This window comes from Capricornis sumatraensis, chromosome 9, assembly GCF_032405125.1.
Source record: "Capricornis sumatraensis isolate serow.1 chromosome 9, serow.2, whole genome shotgun sequence".
Taxonomy (NCBI): domain Eukaryota; kingdom Metazoa; phylum Chordata; class Mammalia; order Artiodactyla; family Bovidae; genus Capricornis; species Capricornis sumatraensis.
The window spans coordinates 71,684,251-71,709,576 of NC_091077.1; the positions used below are offsets into that span (position 1 = coordinate 71,684,251).

Here is a 25,326-nt window from a genome sequence, read left to right on the forward strand (position 1 = left end):
ATACTGAACAACTGTTCTTTCTGAATGACAAACAGATTTTTACACATTTTACCAGTAAAAACACAAAATCCATTCTTAGCATCTCTACAGAAACTTGCAGTGGGCTAAACTCAGCCCGAGGGCCACAATTTGTAGACTGAAATGACTTCCTTTCTCTCCTGGCCCCACCTGTTTTTCTAGTAGGGTCTCATAATAGTGTGGAAATATATGATATTATAAGGAATACGCAATTGAGAGAGAGAATTTTCTCCTAATTGTCTAGCAACAAAATTTATTAATCTTAAAAATGCTGCCATTGTAACTAGCTGTTACTCTTCTAAGGATGTTTTCCTTGCTAGCATAGCAGTGCATACTTTTCCTCTTCCCCGGGGCAGAACAAACCTGCCCTTTAACCTCTTCTGTTGGCAAGCCAGGGGAAGTAGAGGTGTGGAATTCTATTTTTCGCCCTGCTGGTTTTGTTTCTGCTGTGGTGGCACTGAAGCCAGCCCTTTACTTCAGGGAGTAATCCTGGGCTATTGCCTTAAATGTGTCTGAAGCTTTCAAGAGGACAATTTAGGGACTGAAATTAGGATGCAGTTGGTAAAACTCTGCTCGCTGTATTCTTTCTGCCTATCCCCTCCTTTCTTTTTTTTTTTTCCTCCTGGTTTTGAACTGCTTTTACCTGAAGACCAAGAGGGGAAAAAACCAAAAACCAACCCTGTACCCCTGTGAAAAAACAAAAAACCAATAACCATGTAAAGTAGGTCTCTTATTTGAAATGCCAGGAAAGAAAATTTCTTTCCATATCTGTGTAGGAGGAAGAAAACCTGAACCATCTGTTAGGATGTCCCTAAATGAAAGCAATGTTTACCATGTGCTTGGTGTGCGCTGAGTACAGGATGGAATTAAGTAAGACTGACACTGGCCCTCCATTCAAGGAACTCGTGGTCTCCTGGGCAGCCCATCGCCAAGTCATAACAGTGCTGCGGAGCCAGCAGAGTGCACAGTAAAGGAACGTTGGTGTGATTAGAGGAGGTTTTACAGAGGAAATGACTTGAGCAAAGGCCAGGAGGTGAGAGAGAATGAGGATCCTGGAGTAATGGTAAGCAGCTTCCTATGGCTGAATGTTGGGGGAGGCAGGTAGCTGGAGAGGTAATGGAATCCAGATCACAAAGATTCTAATAATCCAGGTTTGGATGTTTCTGGAAGGTTTGAAGTAAGGACAGTTTTAATTTCTCTGCTTCAACCACGACTAAAATTTAATCTCCTATAAGGAATTTTTCATCAACCTACAAGCCACCATTTATTGAGGGTATGCTTTATGTGGAGTCTTGTATTTAGAAATGAATGGATATACATTCATTTAAATGTGGGCAGGCTCCACTTTTAAAATCTCCCAACACTCAGCAGAATATCAAGTCCACAGACACCGGTGGTGCATGGTATTAGAATTGAAGGGGGCATGATCTGCATCCCAGAATTGAGGGGGCCTGAGTGTATACTGATCTACCTGGATGTTCTGAACTTGGCTTTGGCCTCCATCCAAATCCTGACGTTTCCTTAGCAGAGAACCTGGGTTCGCTCTCCCGTTCTGCTTAGCCTGTCTGTCTGCTGTCATGTCTTGACTGTCACTTTGACAGCACCCTCAGCCTCAGCATCCTGACTGTGATGCCTGACCTCCCGGCTCTGGTCCAGGTGTCATGTCAGAGTGGCCTTGCCCAGTCCCCCTCCCCCTCCCCCATCTCTACATGCCAGGTACCTATGGAAAGGGTCATGGCTTTCAGCCTGTCCCGCACCAGCTTGACCAACATGCTCTTCTGCAGTGGGGTGGAGCGGCAGCACAGGACAGAGCGGCAATACCGGGTCAACTCCAGAAATTTCTCCTCCAGTTTCCCCTGGAAAATGGCATTTAGCGTCTTCCCGTCGATGACCAATCCAACATCTGGAGCCGGAGCTCCTGAGGCGGGGGGTGGTGTCGCAGAAGGTAGCCGGAACCCAGAGAGCTTGCCGCCTGGCTTCAGAGGTCCATGGCATTGCTTTACCTCTTCCAGTGCCAAGTTGAGGATGGAGTCGCACGTTTCCTGTAAAGAGTATAAAGAGCAGAATAATCAGTTTGGTGTTAGTAAGCAACACTGGGAACATAGGTTAAAAGCCTCACTTTATCCTCTGGAAAAAGAGTTATAAAACTCCACTACCATAGAGATGGCCTGGGAATCACTCTCTGATTTTGACATTTCTCTGCAGTATTTCAAACAGCATCAGAGCAAGAATAACTTGGAACCACATTAATGGCCCAAAGAGAGGGTGAGCTTGGGAATGAGAGTGAAGAGAGCTCAGTAAGATGGGGACTGATACAGGGATGGTATCATTTATAAATGATACTGATGAGATGGTAAATGATGGTGATGCGTCAGGCTGGTATTGGGCTTTTCATTTCTTACAAATCATTTCCCTTCTCTTTTGTGCCTCAGAACATACCTGTGTGGTAGGTAGGGTGGGTATTACTGACTTTAGCTTAGAGATGAGGAAATTGAAACTGAAATCCTTAGTAAGTTGTTTAAAGTCATCCAATTTAGTAGTGGAGGCAGATCATTATGATTCGACTTGTGGCTTTGTAATTGAAAAAATACATTGTTTATTTATCATTGGTACAAATGTATTGGTCACACTGGTTGAAACTGACCATGTATACCATCCTAAAAGAGATCAGTCCTGGGTGTTCATTGGAAGGACTGATGCTAAAGCTGAAACTCCAATACTTTGGCCACCTCATGCGAAGAGTTGACTCACTGGAAAAGACCCTGATGCTGGGAGGGATTGGGGGCAGGAGGAGAAGGGGATGACAGAGGACGAGATGGCTGGATGGCATCACCAACTCGATGCACATGAGTTTGAGTGAACTCTGGGAGTTAGTGATGGACAGGGAGGCCTGGCGTGCTGTGATTCATCGGGTCTCAAAGAGTTGGACGTGACTGAGTGACTAAACTGAACTGAACTGATGAGTCTTATTGGTTTAAAGAAACTTATTTTTTCTGATGTTTATCTTGAAATATGGGGAAGAAGCTATTTCCTCTTATCAATTCTTCTCCACTACTTTTGATTGTATCAAAGATAAAGACAGATTTGGACCTAAACATATCCTTAATACCTCTTTCACTTATGTAAACATCACTTTTAAATAAAGATAGAGAAAAGTTGTGACAGTCAGCTGGAATACCAATTTAAATTGCATTGTTTTGTTCATAGGGTCTTTATTTAGCAGTGTTCTTTTATCCGTGGCAAGAGATGATATTTCATTCATTGTGCTGCTAAAAAATTCTTCTAAAAAGAAATTTAAAAATTTTTAGTCTATTTAAATGAACTTATTAAATAAATAACAGTATAGGTATTATATGGATTTAGGCAAAAATTGTGGTTTGTTCTGAAATGGAAAGTTTGAAGACCATTGATCTAGGAGCTTCTAAGACTATTTGGAATAATTTCTTCTGAAGTGAGTAGAACTGCAGTTCATTATTCTGGAGCCTTCCTTTAGAGGATGCTAAACTGAGCATTGCAAGCAATAGGGCATGCATAGGACCCAGAGGGGCCACAGGAAGTAGTTCAGAAGTAGGTGATTACAGCTGAAGCATTTCTCTGGGAAAGAGAGCAAAGTAGTCCTTGCTGGAAGCTGGGGTTAGCACAATTTATATACAGGCATACCTTGGAGATATTGTGGGTTTGGTTCTAGACTACTGCAATAAAGTGAGTCACATGAATTTTTTGGTTTCCCAGGCCAAATAAAAGTTATGTTTATATTGCAGTCTATTAAGCACACAGTAACATCACATCTAAAAAAGTGTACAGGTATGCACAGAATGAGTGTTGTGTCAGCAGGCATGAAAACAAAATTAATGTCATTGTACATCTCCATCAGAGCTCTTGGATGACCAGGTGCATTGTCAATGAGTGGTAATATTTTGAAAGGAATCTTTTTTCTGAGCAGTCCATCTCAATAGCGGGCTTAAAATATTCAGTAAACCATGTTTACTGAATTCAGTAAACCAGATGTGCTGTCATCTGGTCTTTTGTTATCCCTTTTATGGAGCACAGGTAGAGTAGATCTAACGTAATTTTTAAGGGTTCTATAATTTTTGGAATGGTAAGTGAGCACTGGGTTCAACTTAAAGTCAGGAGACACATTAGTCCAAGAGAGTCAGTCTGTCCTTTGAAGCCAGGCATTGAGTTTTTTCTAACTAGAGTCCTAGACAGCACATTTTCCCCAATATATGGCTGCTTTCTCTACACTGAAAATCTGTTCTTTAGGGCAGCCACCTTCATTAATGGTCTTAGCTGGACTGTCTGGATAACTTGCTGCAGCTTCTACACTCAGTGCTCCACCTTGTGACAAAGATGACTTCTTTCCTTAAACCTCATGGACCAACCACTGCTAGCTTCAGATTTTTCTTCTGCAGGTTTTTACCTTTCTCAGCCTTCATAGAACTGAAGAAAGTTAAAGCCTTGCTCTAGCTTGGGCTTTGGCTTAAGGCAACGTTGTGGCTGGCTTGATCTCTCTAGATCACTGAAACGTTCTCTTTATCAGCAATAAGGCTGTTTCTCTTTCTTATCATTTGTGTGTTCGCTGGAGTGGCACTTTTAATTTCCTTCAAGAACTTTTCCTTTGCATTCAGAACTTAGCTGACTGTTTGGCACAAGAGGCCTAGTTTTGGTCTCTGTTGGCTTTCTTCATGCCTTCTTCATTGTGAAATGAAGTGAAGTCGCTCAGTCATGTCTGACTCTTTGTGACCCCATGGACTGTAGCCTACCAGGCTCCTTGCTCCATGGGATTTTCCAGGCAAGAGTACTGGAGTGGGTTGCCATTTCCTTCTCCAGGGGATCTTCCCCATGCAGGGATCGAACCCAGGTCTCCTGCATTGTAGGCAGACGGTTTACCATCTTTAGCATTTGGTTTAAAGCTAGAGATGTACTTTCCCTCTCACTTAAACACCTGGAGGCCACTGGAAGGTTATTAACTGGCCTAATTTCAATACTGTTGTGTCTTAGGGAATAAGGAGGCTTGAAGAAAGGGAGAGAGACAGAGAACAGTTGGATGGTAGAGCACTCGGAACACACACAACACTTATTGATTAAGTTCACCGTCTAATACAGGCATAGTTTGTGGCACCCTAAAACAGCAAGATCACTGATCACAGATCACCATGACAAATACAATAATAATGAAAGAGCTTGAAGTACTGTGAGAATTACTAAAATGTGACACAGAGACCAAGAGTGACCAAATGCTTTTGGAAAGAAGGCATTAACAGACTTGCTCAATTCCATGAAACTTCAATTTGTAAAAAACACAGTATCTGTGAAGTGCAATAAAATGAGGTATGCCTATAAATTCCTCCAACATATGACTGCAGCAAATCATTAGAAACAGAAGCTTCAAAATAAAGTCTCTGAATGTACTTCCTTCAAACTGTCTACATAATAATCACAATTGTTACCATTCATTTACCCTTTAGTATCTGTCAGGTGTGGAGACAGGCAGTCTATAAGATGGTTCTCAGTGATCCCTATACCTCCTGAGAGTCATGTCCTTCTTTGTGTAATCTCCAACCCTTGACTGTCATTATGACTAATATTTCCTTTCTAAGGAAGAAAATTTTGCAAAAGTGATGGATTGTCACTTCCCAGATCAGTCTATCAAAAGACTGTGGCTACAATTTGGCACTCTTTCTCATTCTCTCTCTTGAATGGCTTACCCTGGGGGAAACCAGCTGCCATGTTGTGAAGCATCTCTATGGAGAGGCTCCCATGGAGAGGAACTGAAGCCTACTTAAAATCATTTCCATGAACTTGGAAGGAGGAGGACTCCCCATCCCCAAATGACCCATCCCACTGAGCCTTTAGATGAGCTCACATCCCTGACTGCAACCTCAAGAGAGATCGTGAACCAGAGGTAGCCAGCTAAGTGCTCCTGGACTCCTAACCCATAAACACTGTGGGATAATAAGTGTCCACTGTTTTCAGCTACTAAGTTTAGGGGTAATTTGTTAGCTCATACACATCCTGTGTTAATAAATATTTTTCTTCTATGATCTTATCTAATCCCCCCAATAGCCTCTGAAATAAAACTTTTTAATTCCCCATCTTACAGATGAGAAGACTGAAGTTTGGCGAAATATGGTATCTGGACCATAATAAGTCTCCAATATATGTTGTCAGTTATAATAATAATAGTTGCTATTACTAGTTCCTATTAACACTATGGGTTCCTCTGGTGGCTCGGTGGTAAAGAATCTGCCTGCCAGTGCAGGAGACACAAGTTTGATCCCTGGGTCAAGAAGATCCTGGAGAAGGGAATGGCAACCACTCGATAATTCTTGCCTGGAGAATTCCATGGACAGAGAAGCCTGGTGGGCTACAGCCCATGGGGTCACAAAAGAGTTGGACGTGGCTGAGTGACTAAGCAACAACATCTAATACTATATAGGCCCTTCTAAAATTCCTTGACAGATTAACACTTCCAGTGATGGGTTGGTAATTCTCTCGTTTTATGGATGAGAACCCTGAAGTTTTGAAAGGTCTCGTAACTTGCTTATTGCTTTAAGATACATAACAAAGAAACAACAGTCCTAAATCAATGTATATAGAATCAAACAGATTAAAACTATTGGAAAAAATGCCTACAGAATATGTAATTACATTAAACTGGGATTTAAATAAATCAGATTTAGAATGGATTTCCCCCATTTCTGTCTTAACATCTCTCTGTTGCTGTTGGTCAGTCATAAGTCGTGTCTAGCTCTTTGCGACCCCATGGACTGCAGCATGCCAGGCTTTCCTGTCTTTCACTATGTCCTGGAGTTTGCTCAAACTCATGTCCTTTGAGTTAGTGATGCCGACTCTGTGCTATCTCTGTACCCATGACTTTTTCAACAGGATGAGAAAGCCTAATCTTTCAGCTTTAGTGGGCCTAGGGGTGTGGGCAATGCTCAACATTCAGGTACCATCTTGGAGGGTCATGGACATCTTTAAAATGGTTGACAGTGACTGAGCTCAATTTGGATGTGAGCTGCTGTTTCTTGGGAACTTCGGCTAATTAATCAACAAACATCCTCAGCTTCTTACAGGAAGGCATTGCATTCAACAGAATCCACAGAAAGCCACTCCACCCCTCTCAGGAGGACTCATAGGCATGTTGATGTCCTCCTCCTGGAAGTGAAATGATCACTGCAAATGGAATTGCCGTTGCAAGCTGGGCAGGCAGACATCCACACTGTTACAGGGATCAAGCACTCAAGCGAGATGCAAATTGCTTTCTTTCTTGAGCATAATATTAATGCCAAGATTTCCCTGAGATTATTTTCATCTTGAAAATTCACCCGGGTTTCATCTAATCATAGCATAGTCTGTGCACCTGACAAGAAAGTAAGTGATTTTCCTAATTCATCTTTAGGCCACTTTAGGGTCTCTGGCACTTTTTATTAGGATACACCACTTCTTTTTAAAAAATTACATGGATTCTTCATTGAATGAAAACCAAACTGAAACTTGTAAGCATCTGTTTCAGGTCCAGATCAGCCTCAGGCAAAAGCGAAGGAGTGAGATTCCGTCATCCTTCCTGCCTCTCTGTGCTGTTCTTCTCGTCTCTCATCTTCCTCCTTCTCTCCATCCTTCTCCCCATGGAATGTTCTAGGTCTCCAGTGCCCTCCACCTACCACCCCCACAACCCAGTGTCTTTCTTGTTCCAACTCCACATCTATTCCAGTACTACTCTCTTTGATAGGGGCGACTGAGCCAACACCTGCTTCCCATGTTCATCGGCCAAGGAGCTAGTGAAATTTTACTTTCTTCAGTTTACTTCCTGAAAATAGATGTTTTCCTCCTAAATAGAAAAACCATTGCAACTTTAAATACACTTCCTTAGACGTCATACAGCCCTTTTTCTCCAAACATTGTTCCCTGCCACTCACAACCTATTAGGCTGAAAATTGCAATTTTTGAACTTGGCCTATCTTTCTCTCTCTCCCATCCCATCAAAGCATACGGGTCTTGTGTACTTTCTTCAGATTTCATTCTGTGGCAACCAGTTTGATATTACAAATTGGAGCCGAAAATTTAAACTCAGAACCATGTCAATTTAGGTAGGGTTTTTCAATGGATGAGTTAATCCAAAGTATAAGAAATTAACAACTGAGACTCTGTGAGCAGACAGTCTGGAATGATGCAAACAGCACTGCCTGGCCAGAGAAGGGCGCTCGAAGCTTAGTCTGTCTATAGAGACCAGATGGTGGCCCTGGGCAGTGACTCAGCCCCTCTGTGGGCCTCAGTTTCTCATATTCAGAATGGGGAGACTGGCGAAGGGTGGGATTTGGGAGAGCCGCACCTTGCTACTATGTTTTGCTAGACGAATATAAATAGACCTGTCAACCATGTGTGGGGATGAAGCAGAGGACCAGGACTGCTGGAGGGCCAAGATTTGGGCGGGGGGTGGTGGTGCTGCCCCTGGGTACCCGTAATCCTGTCTCCTGTTGGCCTAGGTACCGCTCTGCACCTGGACATCTGGGCTCTACTTTGGCCTCACCTGACTCTCTGTGTTAATGGAGTAAACGGTGTCCGTCTGGTCTAAGAGTCTGCATGCATAGGCGATGTTGACCGCAGTCTCCTGCTTATCTCCAGTCAAGACCCAGAGCTGGATGCCAGCCTCCCGCAGAGCAGCGATGGTGTCTGGAACACCTTCCTGCAGCCGGTCTTCAACCCCAGTGGCTCCTGGAATGAGGAAAGACAGCATAGCTCACATTTCTGTTGGAAAAAGGAGCTGCTTAATCTCCCCAAGGCCCTATCAAACCAGGCAGTGATTATTGATTATCTCCATGTTCTAGGCTGTGCTAAGCACCCAGGATCCAGCAGTAACAGAGACAGAGCTGGTCCCCACCCTCTCTGCACTCAAAGCCCTGTTGAATAAGGATTTATAACCGAGTGATGGGAGGAGAGAAGCCCAGAGTGCCAGGCAACCATATACCCGGAGACTTGAACTTCATCTAGAAGATCAGGGGAGGCCTTGCTGAGGGAGAAAAACAAGTGAAAGTGTTAGTCGCTCAGTCGTGTCTGACTCTTTGCGACTCCATGGACTGTAGCCCACCAGTCTCCTCTGTCCAAGGGATTCTCCAGGCAAGAATACTGGAGTTGGTTGGCATTCTCTTCTCCAGAGGATCTTCCTGACCCAGATTCTCCTGCATTGCAGGCAGATTCTTTACCGTCTGAGCCACCAGGGAAGTTGGAAGTGCCATTCAATCTCAGACGTGGAAGATAAACCCTGAAGGTGGGGAAGGAGGAGAATTCCAGGCAGAGAAAGCAGAATGAGTGAAAGTCCAGAGGTCAGAGTTGAAGATGACACAAAAAGGGAGGCCGAGTGGGTGAGAGATGAGGCAGGGAGGGGGGGTGCTGGGTCATGGGGAGCCCATCAGGGCTTGAAGGGATTTGGCATTGACTTGGTAGCAAATTAAAGGGGGTTAAGTTGGAGAGTGATGGACAGTTTTGAATTTTTAAAAGATCATTCTAGAGACTGGATTGGAGGGTGGAGGAAGCAGGATGAAGCTCAGGGCTAAGAGTCAGAGGAAAGCGGGTGTGGCTGGACCGGCATAGCCGCAATAGGAGTGGAAAGACACGGGGGCACTAAAGTCTTTCCTCTGCAAGTGCTCACCACAGAATTAATAGAGCTGGGTTTTAAAAATACTATTCTTAGAGGGAATTAAAGATGTGAGTTACATCATTTTTTGAATGGTCTCAAGCTTTGAGCCAACCTTGATGAATTATACCCAAACATGTAATGATTGCCAAGTGATTAAGCAAAAATAAATCTGCATTTTAATTGAGATTCGTTTCAGACCACAGACTAATGGCTGTCCGTTTCACTCTGGGCAGGAGTGAAGCATGCCGTTTCTTTTAATAATCCCGAGTGACAATAGGTTGGCAAAGCAGTCACACTGGATGCATATTGAAAAGATCATTTTGTACTGGGAGAGCCGGTGTGAATGCAGTGCAGCTTCTGAATGGCAAGGCAGTTTCTTGGTGGCAGGATGAAGTCTCTTTCCAGCCCCAGTCTGCTCTATCCTAAGCCACTGTGAGGGAAGAAAAATAAACCTCTCCATCCTGAAATGGGCCCATTTTGTATTTCAGGCCCAAGTGCACTGGAGAACAATCCCATGACAAATGACGCCTGACCCTCATCTTTTCCTCCAAGCATTAACCTGGAAGGTGAGAGACTGAAGCTGATGTGTATCACAGGGAGGAAGAGTCGAGAGAGGAGGAAAAACACATTTAGTGGTGTGAGAGAGAAAATGGAACAGGTGGTGAGAGCCTTTCTCAGCCAGGGAAGCCGACAGGTCCTAACAAATGTGTTCTCTTTTATGCCGAACTGGCTCAGGGGCGCTTCTCACCAGCTGGGGCCAGAAGGCTCCCCTGGAACAAGGGGAAAGGTGTGCAGGAGTCAGGGGCCCTAATGGGATGACATTCCGGTCGTGGCCTGGTGTACTTGGAGCTGTCTGGACTAGCTACCCCCTGGTTCCTGTTAGAGTGAGTTCTCCAGACCAGCTTTCCAGGGAGCCTGGTGAGACAGCAGACAAAGGCCTCTGCAGTCCAAACACAGGAAACAAAAGGCTGAAGGAGGTATGGTGCAAAACTGCCTCCCCTGGCTCGCCACTCATCCCACTAAATCTTGCTGCCATGTTTTAAGTATAAAGAGATTTTACCATCTTCTTACAGCAACACCCTAGGTCTTCCCCTTCACCCCGGCCTGCTGAGCTAGATGGAGTGTCATTTATCTAGAGGAGGCAGAGAGGCTCAGAGAGGTGCGGGGGCCAAGAGGTGGCCTTCATCCCCAGGTCAGCACTGCCTCCCAAAGGAGGCTGTTTCCACGTGGCCACGTGGCCAGTATGTGCATGCTGTGCAGGCATTGCCTTTCCTAGATCTTGTTCCCAAGCTGTGAGGAGATCAATCTGAAAAAGGAATTTCTCCCTTCTCCCTTGGCAACGCTTTTCCTTCAACAGAAATCCACTGCTGTCTCTTAGCTGGTGCTTTCCATCTTTCCCCCAGGGTAGCCATCTAATGTCTATATAGCAGCAGTCAGAGTGATTTTTGTAAAACATAAATCTGTCCCTGCTTTAACTCCCCTTTTCCAAACCTTTAGCATACGATTTACATGGCCCTTCCTAATCTACATCCTCCTGACCTCTCTTACCTCAAGTGTCTCCCTCACACTCCATGGGCCAGCCAAGGCAGACCTCTAAGTCTCCGGCTAGCCAGGCTTTCTCACCTCCAGACCTTCATTCAGGCCCTTCCCTCTCATGGAACACCCTCCCGCTTTGATGAGCTCCCTTTCTCCAATCAGCTCAAGCCCTCCTGTGCCCTCCTTGGCTCTGCACTAGGTTGCCACCTTCTCCTTTGTGCTTCCATCCCACCAGCTACATCTCCCAGTCCCACTCTTGCCACACTCTGATGAAATTACTTATTTAATCATCAAGGGCAGCGTCCGTGGCTCTTGTAGCCATAATACCTAGCGTGCTACTTGGCATACAGTAGGTGCTCAATAAACATTTGAATGACTGGAGGAGAAGCAACCTGGCTTCCTCCAGCAGGGAGTGCAGGAATGCTCCTGGGCATCCTCGGGAAGCAGGGTGTGGAGTCTGGTAGGATGTCGGCACAGCTCACTGGCGCCAAATGCCTGGAAGGGCACCCCAGGGAGGCTCCTAATTGAGACACATTTGTAATAGTGTCAGAATCAAGGCTGTGAATGCTTGTAGCATTCCTTTTAAAAAATGTAACAATAAACTTATTTTTAGCTACCGAGTAAGGTGAGTTGATTCTCCAGATGCTGTGCTGTCTCCATGAGAAGCTCATCTCTGTTGTTGAGGGATGCCTCAGCCTCACGCCGGAAACTGGCCCATCGCCTGAAGTCCTCTTCACTCAAGACCTATGAGATGGGAAGAGGCTTGTTCACAACTCTGGGTGTCTCCTTCCCCTGCCCACGTGCTGGACCTCCTACAGGCCAACTTGAGCTTCACTATACAATTAGATGGGGCTTTCCCCTCAATGATTTTTAAAATTTTTTTTTAATATTCTTGAATTGATGAAGGATTGATCTTCATGTTCCATTATCATCAAATGTCTGTTGCCCTCTGTGGTGCTCTGGGTACTGTAGATATAGTAGAGATCAAGAAAGACAAGAGCCCTACAGACCTGGGCTGATGTGCTAGTAGAGGGTGAGAGACACTATCTAAGTGAATAATTTAAAAGAATGGACCATCCCAAGGACTATACGGAAGACAAACAGCATGCGACTGGGTAGGGGGATAGCTGTGGGAAGAGGGGTTATTTTTATTTGGGTCGCCAGGACCCTTAGACAAGGTGATGTACAGGCTGAAATCCAATGATGAGAAGTGTTCAGTCATGGGGAGAGGCAAGTTCAAAGGCCGTGAAACAGCAGTGAACTTGGCTTTCTTTCTGTTCCCTGAACACAGCAGTTGGCTTAAGGATGGAGAGCCAGATGGAGAGGACCAGAGATGAGGCTGGAAAAGTAAGTAGCAGACAGGTCTTGTGTAGCCTGGTAGACTATTCCACTAGCTCCTGGAGGTGTCCAATGGCTGAAAAAATCCAACTAGGGGACACAGGGGGCTTCCCTGGTAGCTCAGTTGGTAAAGAATCTGCCTACAGTGCAGGAGACCTGGATTCAATCCCTGGGTTGGGAAGATCCCCTGGAGAAGGAAATGGCACCCACTCTAGTATTCCTGCTTGGAAAATCCTATAGACAGAGGAGCCTGGTGGGCTACAGCCCATGGCGTTGAAAGAGTCAGACATGACTTAGAGACTAAACCACCACCAGAGGATATAGTTCTTCTTCTGGAGTCCATAGCATTTTAGACCTCTCTGTTGGCATTATATGCACACTGTCTGTTATAGTAATAAATGATTCCTTTGTCTAAGCATCAGATATTCTTTGATTTCCCACCCATGCATGGCACTGTGGGGAAAACAAAGGGGATACAGGTAGGTCTTTTACTTTTGAGGAAGAACAGTCTTATCAGAGGAGGCGAAATAGAAATAGATAATTTCAATAAAATACAGAAAGTGGTAAGGTTTTAATTACAATCTATAGAGCAGAAAGTGCTAGTCAATGTCCCAGCATTACTTGTGTTATCTTAGTGAATCTCCATGACAACTGTATGAAGTAGTGAACACTCACACTGTTTTACAGATAAGAACATTCTAAAGCCGAGAGGGGTGAAGAAACTTGCCCAAGGTCACATCACTGATAACGGTGAGAATGGGACTTGCCCCAGGCCTGGCTTTAAAGTGGGTGCTTTTGAACTTTATGGTGCGCTAAGCATCACAAAAGAGATGAAGAGCTCTGGGGTTTATGGAGAAGAAACCACTTCTATTCTCTTTTAGATTCTTTTCCCATATAGGCCATTACAGAATACTGAGTAGAGTTCCCTGTGCTATACAGTAGGTCCTTATTAGTTATCTATTTTATATATAGTAGTGTGTATATCAATCCCAATCTCCTAGTTTATCCTTCCCCCATTACCCCCTGATAACCATTAAGTTTGAAAAGAATCTAAAAAAAAAAGGGATATATGTATATGTATAACTGATTCATTGTCCACCTGAAACTAACAACATTATAAATCAATTATCAGTTCAGTCAGTTCAGTCGCTCAGTCGTGTCCGACTCTTTGCAACCCCATGAATCACAGCACGCCCGGCCTCCCTGTCCATCACCATCTCCTGGAGTTCACTCAGACTCACGTCCATTGAGTCAGTGATGCCATCCAGCCATCTCATCCTCTGTCGTCCCCTTTTCCTCCTGCCCTCAATCCCTCTCAGCATCAGAGTCTTTTCCAATGAGGCAACTCTTCACATGAGGTGGCCAAAGTACTGGAGTTTCAGCTTTAGCATCATCCCTTCCAAGAAATCCCAGGGCTGATCTCCTTTAGGATGGACTGGTTGGATCTCCTTGCGGTCCAAGGGACTCTCAAGAGTCTTCTCCAACACCACAGTTCAAACGCATAAGTCACTTTTAACCATCTTGAAATGCATGCCCATTGTAGCTCCCCTATCTGATTTTAGGTACTCCAGCTCTGGGATTCATAGCTCTTGGCTTGCCTTTCCTGTAGGGGCTTCAGACTGAAAGATCTGCAGGGCCCAGGGAAGGTAACCTTCTTGAATCTAGCTGGGCCGAGGGCAATGCGATAGAGAGTGGTAGGAACTGTGACCAACCCCGGAACGCAGAAGAATGTATTCCTCAGCAGGAATCTGCTGCTACCTGGCTATAGTATTTGAAACTATCCAAGAATGGTAATCCAGTTTTCCAGATCCTCTACATTTTCAAGAGAAACCAGAAATCTAGCTTTGTATGTGATCACATAAAATCTCCCAACTTCTAGGTCTCAGCAAATGATGGAAAAGGTAAGAGGATATTTAAAGGCAAAATTACAACATTAAAAAATCATGAGTTATAGGTTAACAATTACATAGACAATGAAAAGCAGGGAACCACAAGGCCACACTGATAAGGAACCTTACCACTCAGATTTCTGTCCCAGCAAGATTGTCAAGAGTTGTGGGTCTGTGTGGTCAGGATAGCCAATTTTGAAAATACTAGAAGAACCAATATTGAGGATCATCTAACAAGAAACAGAAAAGACACAAGCAGGGTCGGAGCCTTTTGGACACTAAACGCAGAATTTATTCTTACCTTCTTGGCGATACACAGTGTTCGAAGGCCGTCTCTCGCATACAAGTCTAGATGCCTCTGGGTCCGGGCTCGGATTTTCCTCATCTTCTTTTCCACATCAGAGTCAGTCACTGTCAAATAGTCATTGTTCCCCATGAGGTCATGGACAAAATGCTCAGGGATCCTGTTTCTAACACCCTGCAGTCTTTAGAGGAGGAATTCCCTTATACCACCCCCACCCCCACACACATACCCCTGTCACAAGCACGAAGCTGCTCTTCCAGGCTGCCCTGCAAAGTGGTAACTCCATGGGTCCTTAAACTGTCCGCTCTCTATATCCGATCATCAAAAGTCTGGCTGAGAGAAGTACTATTTAGGGAAGTTAGGTGGCTTCAAGTATTATTCCCAAATGCTTGTTTGTTGAAATTCCCTGACTGTCCAGTGGTTAAGACTCTGTGCTTCCAATGCAGGGGCCTATGTTCCATCCCTGGTTGGGAAGCTAAGATCCTATATACTGTGCAGGAAAAACAAAGCATGGAAAACTCAAATACCTGTTTGCATCAGAATCACCTGGGAACTTAAATAGTAGAGACTTGAAGGGCCAGTTGAAGGCCTGCTGAATCAAAGAATAAGAAGTCTTCCCTGTGACTTGTTTAGCCCTGAATAACCAGCTGTTTACATGTGTGCTAAGTTGCTTCAGTCGTGTATGACTTTTTGGGACCCTGCGAACTATAGCCAATTGGGTTCCTCTGTCCATGGACTTCTCTAGGCAAGGGTACTGGAGTGAGTTGCCATTTCCTACTCCAGGGAACCTTCCTAAATCCAGGGATCAAACTCCAGTCTCCTGCATTGGGAAGAGGGTTCTTTACTACTAGCATCACCTGGGAAGCTCCAACCAGCTGTTTGCTAAGTCTTAAAAATGCTCTGTAATCTACTTTAGTCCTTATGGCAAGTTGCTTCCAAGATGAAGAGAGACCTAAATCTCACTGCTAAGTTCCTTACGATACTGGGTTTGCTGAGGTAGGCTTCAAAAAAATATTTTTTGGATTCCTGTAAATCTAGTGTGAAAAATATTTCATTGTATAGCTCAAAGTCCCCCGTTTGAAGTCCTATATAATACATTTCTCTTAGAAGAAATTTATCTTTTTCGTTTGAAATTCCAGTACTTTTATCTATCAGATAAAAAAGATTTTTTCAGCCTGGGCTGGCGGTTTACGGGACGGGATCGATGCCATCACCACTTCCTTCATCTGAGATATCACAGACATCCCTAATCAGTGGCAGCACTTTGTAAGTCTAAGCTTGAAAAACGCATCAGAATTCTTCTTTACCAGGACTGGCTTGAGATCTTTAGTAACCCTAAACAGTAAACAAATTTCATGTCCTGTATCCATCCCTCCATATAAAGCAAAATTAAAAGTACAATTCTTTACAGTAAGACAAGCATGAGGAAGTCCAACAAAGCTCTGATTTTTTTTCCCAATACTACTCTAAGCCTGCTTTAACGCAGTATAAAATCCCTTCAAAGATGATTTCCTTATTTTTCAGATGTTACTGGTTTCCAGATGCCTTAAGCACAATCTTGGTGCCTTGTCTTTTGGAGCACTATCTACGATGTTTTATATTCAAAGACATCTGCTCCTGAGATTAAAAACACCTTTTGCCTTCTACCTGTGTACTTCTGAGTTTACTTTACTGCTCAGGCTACCAGGGACCTCAGGGTCAAATTGACTGTTCTAACATTGTACATATGCTAAACCTGAGGTTATTTTCCCCCCTGCTTTTGAAATCTTTGCTTCTTAAATCTCATGGTAACATCGTATATGTATCTTTTATTGGAGGCATCTCTCATCCGTTTTGGAATCAGGTGAGGAACAAAGAAATATCTCCAGGGCAGTGTGGAAAGCTGTTGTTCAGGAACGGAATGCTGTGGCTCCCCTGACTCTGAAATACTGAATCCACTTGCCTGCCAGAGTCTGGGGATGAAGACACTTAATTAGCTCCCTTCCCATTCTAAACACTCATCAATCCCCATGAACCTATTGGCTCTGATCCATAGCTGACAATGCAGGAGGCACAGGGCTGCCTGGGCAATTCTGAAACTTGGCTGGAATCTCCTGTCCTGGGAGAATCATAGCCCCATAACTGTCTTCTCCTTGTTAGCAGTCAGGAAGTGGCTACACACTAATTCATGCTGCTCCAAAATTGGACACTGATAATGTAGGGACTTTGGAACATTTTTCTGGCTTGGAGCAAGCTAATGAAAATCCATGTTGGGGAGGCTGGGGAAAGGGATGATAAAGAGCATCCCCTGAGGTTTCCCAGAGCAAATCGAGCCCAGTGGAGAATTCTGGTGGTGTGACAAAAGCTCTGAACCAGGATTTAGGACACCTCCACTAGGATTCACCACTAGTTGGCTGAGCTTCTTCTTTTACGTCACTTCCCTCTTCAGGTTCAGTTGGCCTGTCCCCAAAACTAAGAGTTAGGACCACAGTATTTTCTAGGGTATATTGACGGATGTCCTGGGGTGGGGAGGAATTTGTGTATGGAGCACCCATGTTTAATTGAGCTTGGAAAATTAGAAACTGGGATAAATAAAGAGGATCCTCTTTTTTAAATGCCTTTAACAAGCTCTGTAATTCTCCAGGTCATGGAGATGTGGGGAGCAATGTGTGTTAAGGAAGATACTATGAGGAAAACATCTCAAGGGCTTGTGATCCAGCTGGGACCTGCTGGACTGAGGGACACCGTAACTCAAGCCCCCCAGTTACCATTCCATGCCACCAGTTAAATACCAGAACCCTCTCTTCTTAGACCCCGATAAGACAGACTCACTGCAGCCTGGGTCTTCCAGCAGGTCCATGATAACGCAGTCGGCGCCCTTGGTATAGACGATAATCTCACCGGTCAGTGGGTGCCTCACGACCACAGACATCCTCTTCCTGACAGAGTCGAACTCCAGGGTGCAGAGGACATCAAAGGTGAGGCAGGTGCCCTGGGGCAAGCGCACGGTCACTTGCTCGGGTGTCCGGGACACCAGTGTGAAGCTGTAGGCATGGGCAGCATGCACTAGGGCGGCCTCGTCAGGGCTCTCAGCCTCATAACAGAGCTCGGGACTAGCCAGGCTGAGGGCTGGGGCCTGCAGCACCTCCTCCAGGGAGGCCCCCGGCCCTGCCCCCAGGATGTCGCCCTGCTCCCACGTGCTGCTCTTGTAGCCGCCATCAGTGGAATAGCCACCACTGCACACTGACCCATCATCTCTCTCTTCCGAGTCCGTGGTGGGGATGTTGGCCCCCAAGCTCTCCCCTAGGTCCATGTCGGAGGGTGCAGTGGATGAGAAGGACTGACTGAGGCTTGAAAGCTTCAACCTGTGGAACAGCTGCTGGATCTTCTCCAGGGATGTCCCCAGAGCCTTGGTTGAGGGTGGCATGGTGACCTTGAAGCAAAAGAGGAAAGGAGAACATGTCTCTCCAGGTTGGGAAAACTATCCAGCTGCCTTATGGCAGAATGTGAAGCTCATTTTGCAGTCATCCACTTCAATGATGGTGGGCAAGCCTTCCCCCTTCTGTGAGCCTCGGGTTACCCAACTAAAACGTGAGAGGGTTAGGCCACTGGTTTCCTTCCAGCCCTGACTTCCTAGGGATTGGTGGTGACATCACACTTTGATCATGGACCAAGCAAAGCAAAGGAGACAAAAGCCAGACTCAGGGTTGCAGTTCACGGGCCCTGAACCCTTATCATCACCTTGCCTGCTTTATTTCTGCATGCAGCATCTCACTTCATCCTCCCAGCAACAGGGCTATGGGATCCTATCATTATCCCAACCTCTGGATGAGGAAACCAAGGCATAAAGAGATTAAGTGGGCTGTGATCACCCAGCTTGTAGGTGGCAGAGCTGGCTCTCACATCTGGGTCTGTCTGACTCCAGAGGCTTCTGAGCTACCTGCCAGCTGCAGCCTTCCATTAGCTTGAAAACTGAGAACTGGAAGGTATACCTCTTTCTTTCTTGAACATAGAACTTCTCACATAAAGCTTCCTGCCTCCCAAAGTTCCCTGCAGACCTCTGATTACTTGATGACTTTTCAGGGTAGTTTAGAACCTGGGTGCAATAATAGGGGCTCTGGTTTGGTGCCTGGATGAACCCTCTTTTTCTTGATTTTTGTGGCCAAGTGTTGTAACACCCATTATTCTTATTCATCACTTACAAGAGAGCTTGGGTGAAAGTATGTGGATAATCAAAATAAATCGATCTTCAGTACTGAAAAATAACTCCAAGTATAATCTTTTATAAATGGCCACCCAGCTGTGTTATCTCTAACTTAGCAAAACCGCACACAAGGTGTTCATTTTTTTAACCCCCCGTTTAAAAATCAGATACCAGTAAACTGTGATATTATGATAGAATCATACAGATGGTTCTTCCATGTATTCACCATATGTCCTTCATTAAGTTACTCAAGTTCTCTGAGCCACTGTTTCTTCACTTGCTAAATCCAAAGACCCACAGGATTGTTGGGCCATCAAGATTAAATGATAGTGCAGGCGACGTTTGGCATAGAGTCCTGCACATAGCAAGCGCTCAGTAAATGTTAACTTTTAACGTCTACCCTGCAGACAGACACAAAATGTGAAATCTACACAGAAAACTCATATGAAACTTCTTATATTGTATTTAAAACATAAGGAGATTGAGGCCCAGAGAGGACAAGAGCTTTGTTCAAGGTCTCACAGTGATGACACGGTGACAGTGTGACAAGGACCCAAGTGTTTTGTGCTATTGTGCAGGGCACCCCCTTCATGGCTTTGCTCCTCCCATCCATCCCAGCCACACCATCACTGGTCCTTACCCTCTGCCGGGGCTCGGTAGTCGTGGAGACCATGACGGAGTTGCAGATGGTTAAGGCAAGGAAGAAGTCAGCAATGGAGGAGGCGGTGGCAGGGGAAGGCTTGGGGGTTCTGCCATCTGACAGGGTCTCCAGCCACAGAGCTGCGTCTCGCACCTTGGACAGGAGATTTTTATCTGGAGTCACGTCTTTCTCCTGGGAGAGAAAGGCTAGGGTCAGAGTCTTTCCTGAAGGGACTGGGGAGGAAGGCCCCCTGCAGCAGATTCGCTCATGCCCGGTCAAGGCTGATACAGTCCTTCCTGCATCCTGCACCCAGCATGCCTCCCCTAACCTGGGCCTGCTCACCTCAGAGTCTGATTTGGTTCCTTCCCTTCCCTCAAGCCCATGTGTCCATCAGTTATACAGGCTCTGGCGGTTCTGCCCCCGTAGCATCTTCCCACCATTTACCCCTCATTCCTGATGCTTCCAGCCAGGCTCAGACCCTCTAGCCCTCCAGCCTGGGTTTCCACATGCATGCATCTGTGCATGCATGCTCAGTTGCTTCAGTCATGTCTGACTCTTGCAACCCCATGGACTGTAGCCCACCAGGCTCCTCTGTCCATGGGATTTTCCAGCGAAGAATACTGGAGTGGGTTGCCATGCCCTCCTCCAGGGGATCTTTCCAACCCAGGGATCGAATCCACATCTCTTACATTGTAGGTGGATTCTTTACCACTGAGTCCCCCAGGAAGCCCTCTGGATTTCCAATTCAGCCTTTAAAGTGAGGTGACTGCCTTTCACCTGGTTTAGTTCGAACCCTTCATATGTATATCTCCCATACATCCTTCTAAGACACCATTTCCCTCAAGGTATTCTTGAGACTAAAAAATCTTCAGATCTTCACTGTGAACATGATCATTTCAGTCTGGCATCTAAATTATTTCCCAGTTTGCATTTCTCCTGTTGATTCCCACCACTCTGTGCGTGGTCCTTCAGCTCAGCCAGGTGGTCTGGTGGCTGCCTCTTGGGGGTATACTCCCCTGCTAGGCCTCTGATCACACTCTTTTGGAAGTCCTCTCCCGTCTACCCAAACCCTACCTGGACTTCATAACCATAACAACTCCATGGGTTCATGAGATCTGACTCAGCCACAGTGAGTAATCTGCCTTCTGAGGCAGAAGCTTCGGCAGCAGCTTCTCGAGCTGAGAATATCCACAGGAGTCAGGCAGGTAAGGTGAATGAGGGAAGATGGCCGAGTTACAGATGAGGACACTATGGGCTGGGGGAGTGGGGCCGTGAGACCCGGCAAGTCCCACCCCATCGAAAAGGAGGTGACTCTTCTGCTAGTAAACTGCTCCAAGGCTGGTGCATTTTGCTAAATCTCTGCATTTTTCAAGATAAAGTAGAGAATGATGTAAGGACTGTTTTTGGTGTTTTTTTAAATTTCTTTTTAAGAAACTCTGCGGACTGGATCTGACTCATGGATTTCCAATTTTTTCACATCTTTGTTGAAACTGCCACTTCTTCCATCCCTCTAGAATTCACTACATATTGCCTATATTCTAAATTAAATTTTCTTATGTCCATGTTTGATCTCCCTAGAGATAAACCAAGAGCCTGAAAGATGGACTGCCTTTTCTATGAAGTTGTATCTTCTGGAACTCCAAAGTTTCTTCTGGAACTTCACGTCTGCCTGATGTGAAGCAGAAGTTCAATAAACACCAGCTCTTCATAGATATGACAAAAGCCATTCTGTAAAGACATTGTTACATACAGCCATTTCTATCAATGCTCAGAGTTCACAGGTTCATTCAAGTTTAGAAGAGTCAATGATTGAAAAAGATGCACTGAAGGAATTTTGACTGATACATGCAGAGAGAAGACTGAGGGGCCAATAAGCCGGCAAGTTTTACAAACTAGAACCCAAGTTGAAATTAAAAACATCCCGTGGGGCAGACTTAGAAAATGAACTTATGGTTGCCAGAGGGAAGGGATAGTTAGGGAGTCTGGGAAGGTCATGTACACACTACTATATTCAAAATGGATAATCAACAAGGTCTTACTGTAGCACATAGAACTCTATTCAATGTTATGTGCCAGGCTGGATGGGAAGGAAGACTGGGGGAGAATGGATACATGTACGTACAGCTGAGTCCCAGTGCTGCTCACCTGAAACTACCACAACATTGTTAATAGGCTATACTTCAATGCAAAATGAAAAATTAAAAAAAAAATCCTGTAGGGAAGTGTCCTCGGACTGTGTCTTCTCTGACTACCAACTGCAATTACCCCAGAGATCAGATTCTAAGCTCCCTGGTCTGCTGGCATAGGTCACAGGGAGAGTCACAGGGAGGAAACACAGACGGGCGTGGAGGTACTGGAGGGATGAGATTCTGGTCTCCACCTGCACAGTTGATCAGGGGAAGTGGATAGGACGTGGAGCACACGCTCCAAAGAGCTCTAACCTTCATTTGGAGGACTCTCACAGAGTCAGCACCTACACTTCCATCTTGTTCATCCCATATTAAGAGGAGAGTTTCCTGCAAAGAACCTGTTTATGAAAAGGAAGAGTGCTAGTAACACTGCATCACCTGCATCTCCTCTCATGGCCCTGTAGTGAGTAACGGTGGGCCATCCGCACCATATGGTGTCTGCGCTTTCAGAAAGCTTAGGAAGGAGCGAGGACCACCCGCCCTCTGTGCCTTTGAGAGCAGCTGTCACAGCAGGAGCTCACAGTGATGGAGCTCATCCTACCTCTCCAACAGGGTCATTTATGCATCTCACTGGGTTCTCACAGCCCCAACCAGAGATGAAACTCATCTCAGCTGAAAGCCAGAAGGATGGGCTGACTTGACCAGTGCCACTCAAGGAGTCAGTGTAAGCCAGAAGTGCACATCAGACCCCTTGATTGTGAGGCTAGGGTCTTCCTTTCTGTGGTCATAGTAAAGTAGTATGCTCCCTTCCCAATACTCCCATGCTGAGTCCTCTAACCTTATTTCAGGGTCCCTCCAGTACCTGCCATCAGTTTACAACACTGTTCAAAGAACTCTGAGCCGATTTACCCTAACAGTAATGAGAGTGCTTATCTGTGGAGTGTTTCTGGTGGTCTGTACATCTGTCATCTCACTGCATCCCTGGAGCATGTTACCTATATCCCAGATGTTCAAGCTGGACTTAGAAAAGGCAGAGGAACCAGAGATCAAATTGCCAACATCTGTTGGGTCACAGAAAAAGCAAGAGAATTCCAGAAAAAAACATCTGCTTCATTGACTATGCTAAAGCCTTTGACTGCATGGAGCACAACAAACTGTGGAAAATTCTTAAAGAGATGGCAACACCAGACCACTTACTTGCCTGCTGAGAAAACTGTATGCAGGTCAAGAAGCAACAGTTCGAACCAGACATGGAACAATGGACTGGTGCAAAATTGGGAAAGGAGCGTGTCAAGGCCTGCATATTGTCACCCTGCTTATTTAACTTATATGCAGAGTACATCATGCAAAATGCTGGGCTGGATGAGGCACAAGCTGGAATCAAGATTGCTGGAGAAATATCAACAACCTCAGACATGCAGATGATACTACTCTTAAGGCAGAAAGTGAAGAGGAACTAAAGAGCCTCTTGATGAAAGTGAAAGAGGAGAGTGAAAAAGCTGGCTTAAAGCTCAACATTCAGAAAACTAAGATCATGGCATCTGGTCCCATCACTTCAGTTCAGTTGCTTGGTTGTGTCTGATTCTTTCCCATGGACTGCAGCATGCCAGGCCTCCCTGTCCATCATCAACTCCTGGAGGTTACCCAAACTCATGTCCATTGTGTCAGTGATGCCATCCAACCATCTCATCCTCTGTTGTCCCCTTCTTCCCCCACCCTCAATCTTTCCCAGCATCAGGGTCTTTTCAAATGAGTCAGCTCTTCACATCAGGTGGCCATGGTATTGGAGTTTCAGCCTCAACATCAGTCCTTCCAATGAACACCCAGGACTGATCTCTTTTAGGATGGACTGGTTGGATCCCTTTGCAGTCCAAGGGATTCTCAAGAGTATTCTCCAACACCACAGTTCAAAAGCATCAATTCTTCGGCACTCAGTTCAGTCCAACTCTCACATCCATATGTGACTACTGGAAAAACCATAGCCTTGACTAGATGGACTTTTGTTGGCAAGGTAATGTTTCTGCTTCTTAATATGCTGTTTAGGTCCCATCATTTCATGGCAAATAGATGGGGAAACAATGGAAACAGTGACAGACTTTATTTCCTTGGGCTCCAAAAATCACCACAGATGGTGACTGCATCCATGAAGTCAAAAGATGCTTGCCCCTTGGAAGAAAATCTATGACCAAACTAGACAGCATATTAAAAATCAGAGACATTATTTGCTGACAAAGTTCCATCTAGTCAAAGCTATGATTTTGCAGTAGTCATGTATGGATGTGAGAGGGACCATAAAGAAGACTGAGTGTTGAAGAGTTGATGCTTTTGAACTGTGGTGTTGGAGAAGACTCTTGAGAGTCCCTTGGACTGCAAGGAGATCCAACCAGTCAATCCTAAAGGAAATCAGTCCTGAATATTCATTGGAAGGACTGATGCTGAAGCTGAAGTTCCAATAGTTTGGCCACATGATGAGAAGAACTGATTCATTAGAAAAGACCTTGATGCTGGGAAAGATTGAAAGCAGGAAGAGAAGGGGACAAAAGAGGAGGAGATGGTTGGATGGCATCATGGACTCAATGAACATGAGTTTGAGCAATCTCTGGGAGATAGATGATAAAGGACAGTGAAGCCTGATGTGCTACAGTTCATGGGGTCGAAGAGTTGGACACGACTGAGTGACTGAACAACTACTATTCTCCCAGTTACCTCTGCATTTCAAATGAAGAAACTGCTGCCCAGGGAGACTAGGCATCTTGTCCAGGTCATATAGTCAGTTGATTCAAGAAAGTTCAACTCTAGAATTTTTGCGCTTTAACCCCCATGCCAGGCAAGATCCCCCATGAGAAAGAAGTAGCCTTTGATTCTTGCTTGCTGACTGCTGGCATTTTTAGTGTCTGGCATCTCAGTGAGCTTGTATATCTAATCCTTAGGGCTCAGCAGACAGTCCACAAGATTATAAAGGGGATTATGGGGATCTTTTCCAGAAAATATTTTATCTTTTTTTTTTTTGGTGAGGGTACCTAAATGGGATGCTTTTAACCCTTACCACAGATACCCAGACTTGGGAACAAGCTTGGATGTCATCACAGCCAAATCCCCTCTTTTCCTGATGATAAAACTGGGTGCCAGGGAGGAGGGAAGTGAACTTTTCAAGACTGCACATTGAATCAGGGTCAGAACTAGGACAGATTTCACACCACCTGACTCCAGCCCAACAACACACTGCTTTGCTCCAAGCTATGCATTATGTATTTCCAAACGGTGACACAGATAAAATGGTTTAATGGGTATTTATTGCATGTCCATTTACTCTCTAGTCTCTAAGTGCCATAAGGGCAGAGACTGCGATGTGTCCCGGTGCCTGGCAGCCTGCGGGCACTCGCTCAAACCTTTGTTGCCTGACTCCTATCTAGGGCAAGACACTACCTCACCACTGAAGAACTCACAGGGGCTCTTTGTTAAAACTGTTTCTTAGTATTTCCTTCCAATCATACAGCAATGTATTAAAAGAAGTTCGGCTAAGGGCCTACTTGTCTCTGGCACTGGCAGCAGGCCCAGGCTGCAGGTGTCAACGGCAGATGTCACAGCAGCTTTATCCATTCACACAGACTTGTTTCTGCAGGGCAGCTTCTTCCTGGTTCCCTTTGCC

At 45.3% G+C, this 25,326-nt stretch overlaps 1 protein-coding gene across 3 annotated transcripts in view; it reads right to left on the reverse strand.

Moving 5' to 3' along the window:
* ATP10B (ATPase phospholipid transporting 10B (putative)) overlaps positions 1-25,326 on the reverse strand; it is a 134,279-nt gene that overhangs the window by 31,446 nt on the left and 77,507 nt on the right. For all 3 annotated transcript variants that reach the window (XM_068980548.1, XM_068980547.1, XM_068980549.1), the window contains 6 exons: positions 19,549-19,740; positions 17,537-18,137; positions 14,723-14,832; positions 11,812-11,938; positions 8,552-8,736; positions 1,739-2,060 (listed from right to left, as the gene is read on the reverse strand). In XM_068980548.1, the coding sequence (XP_068836649.1) occupies positions 1,739-2,060; positions 8,552-8,736; positions 11,812-11,938; positions 14,723-14,832; positions 17,537-18,137; positions 19,549-19,740 (1,537 nt within the window). The remainder of the gene's footprint in view (positions 1-1,738; positions 2,061-8,551; positions 8,737-11,811; positions 11,939-14,722; positions 14,833-17,536; positions 18,138-19,548; positions 19,741-25,326) is intronic.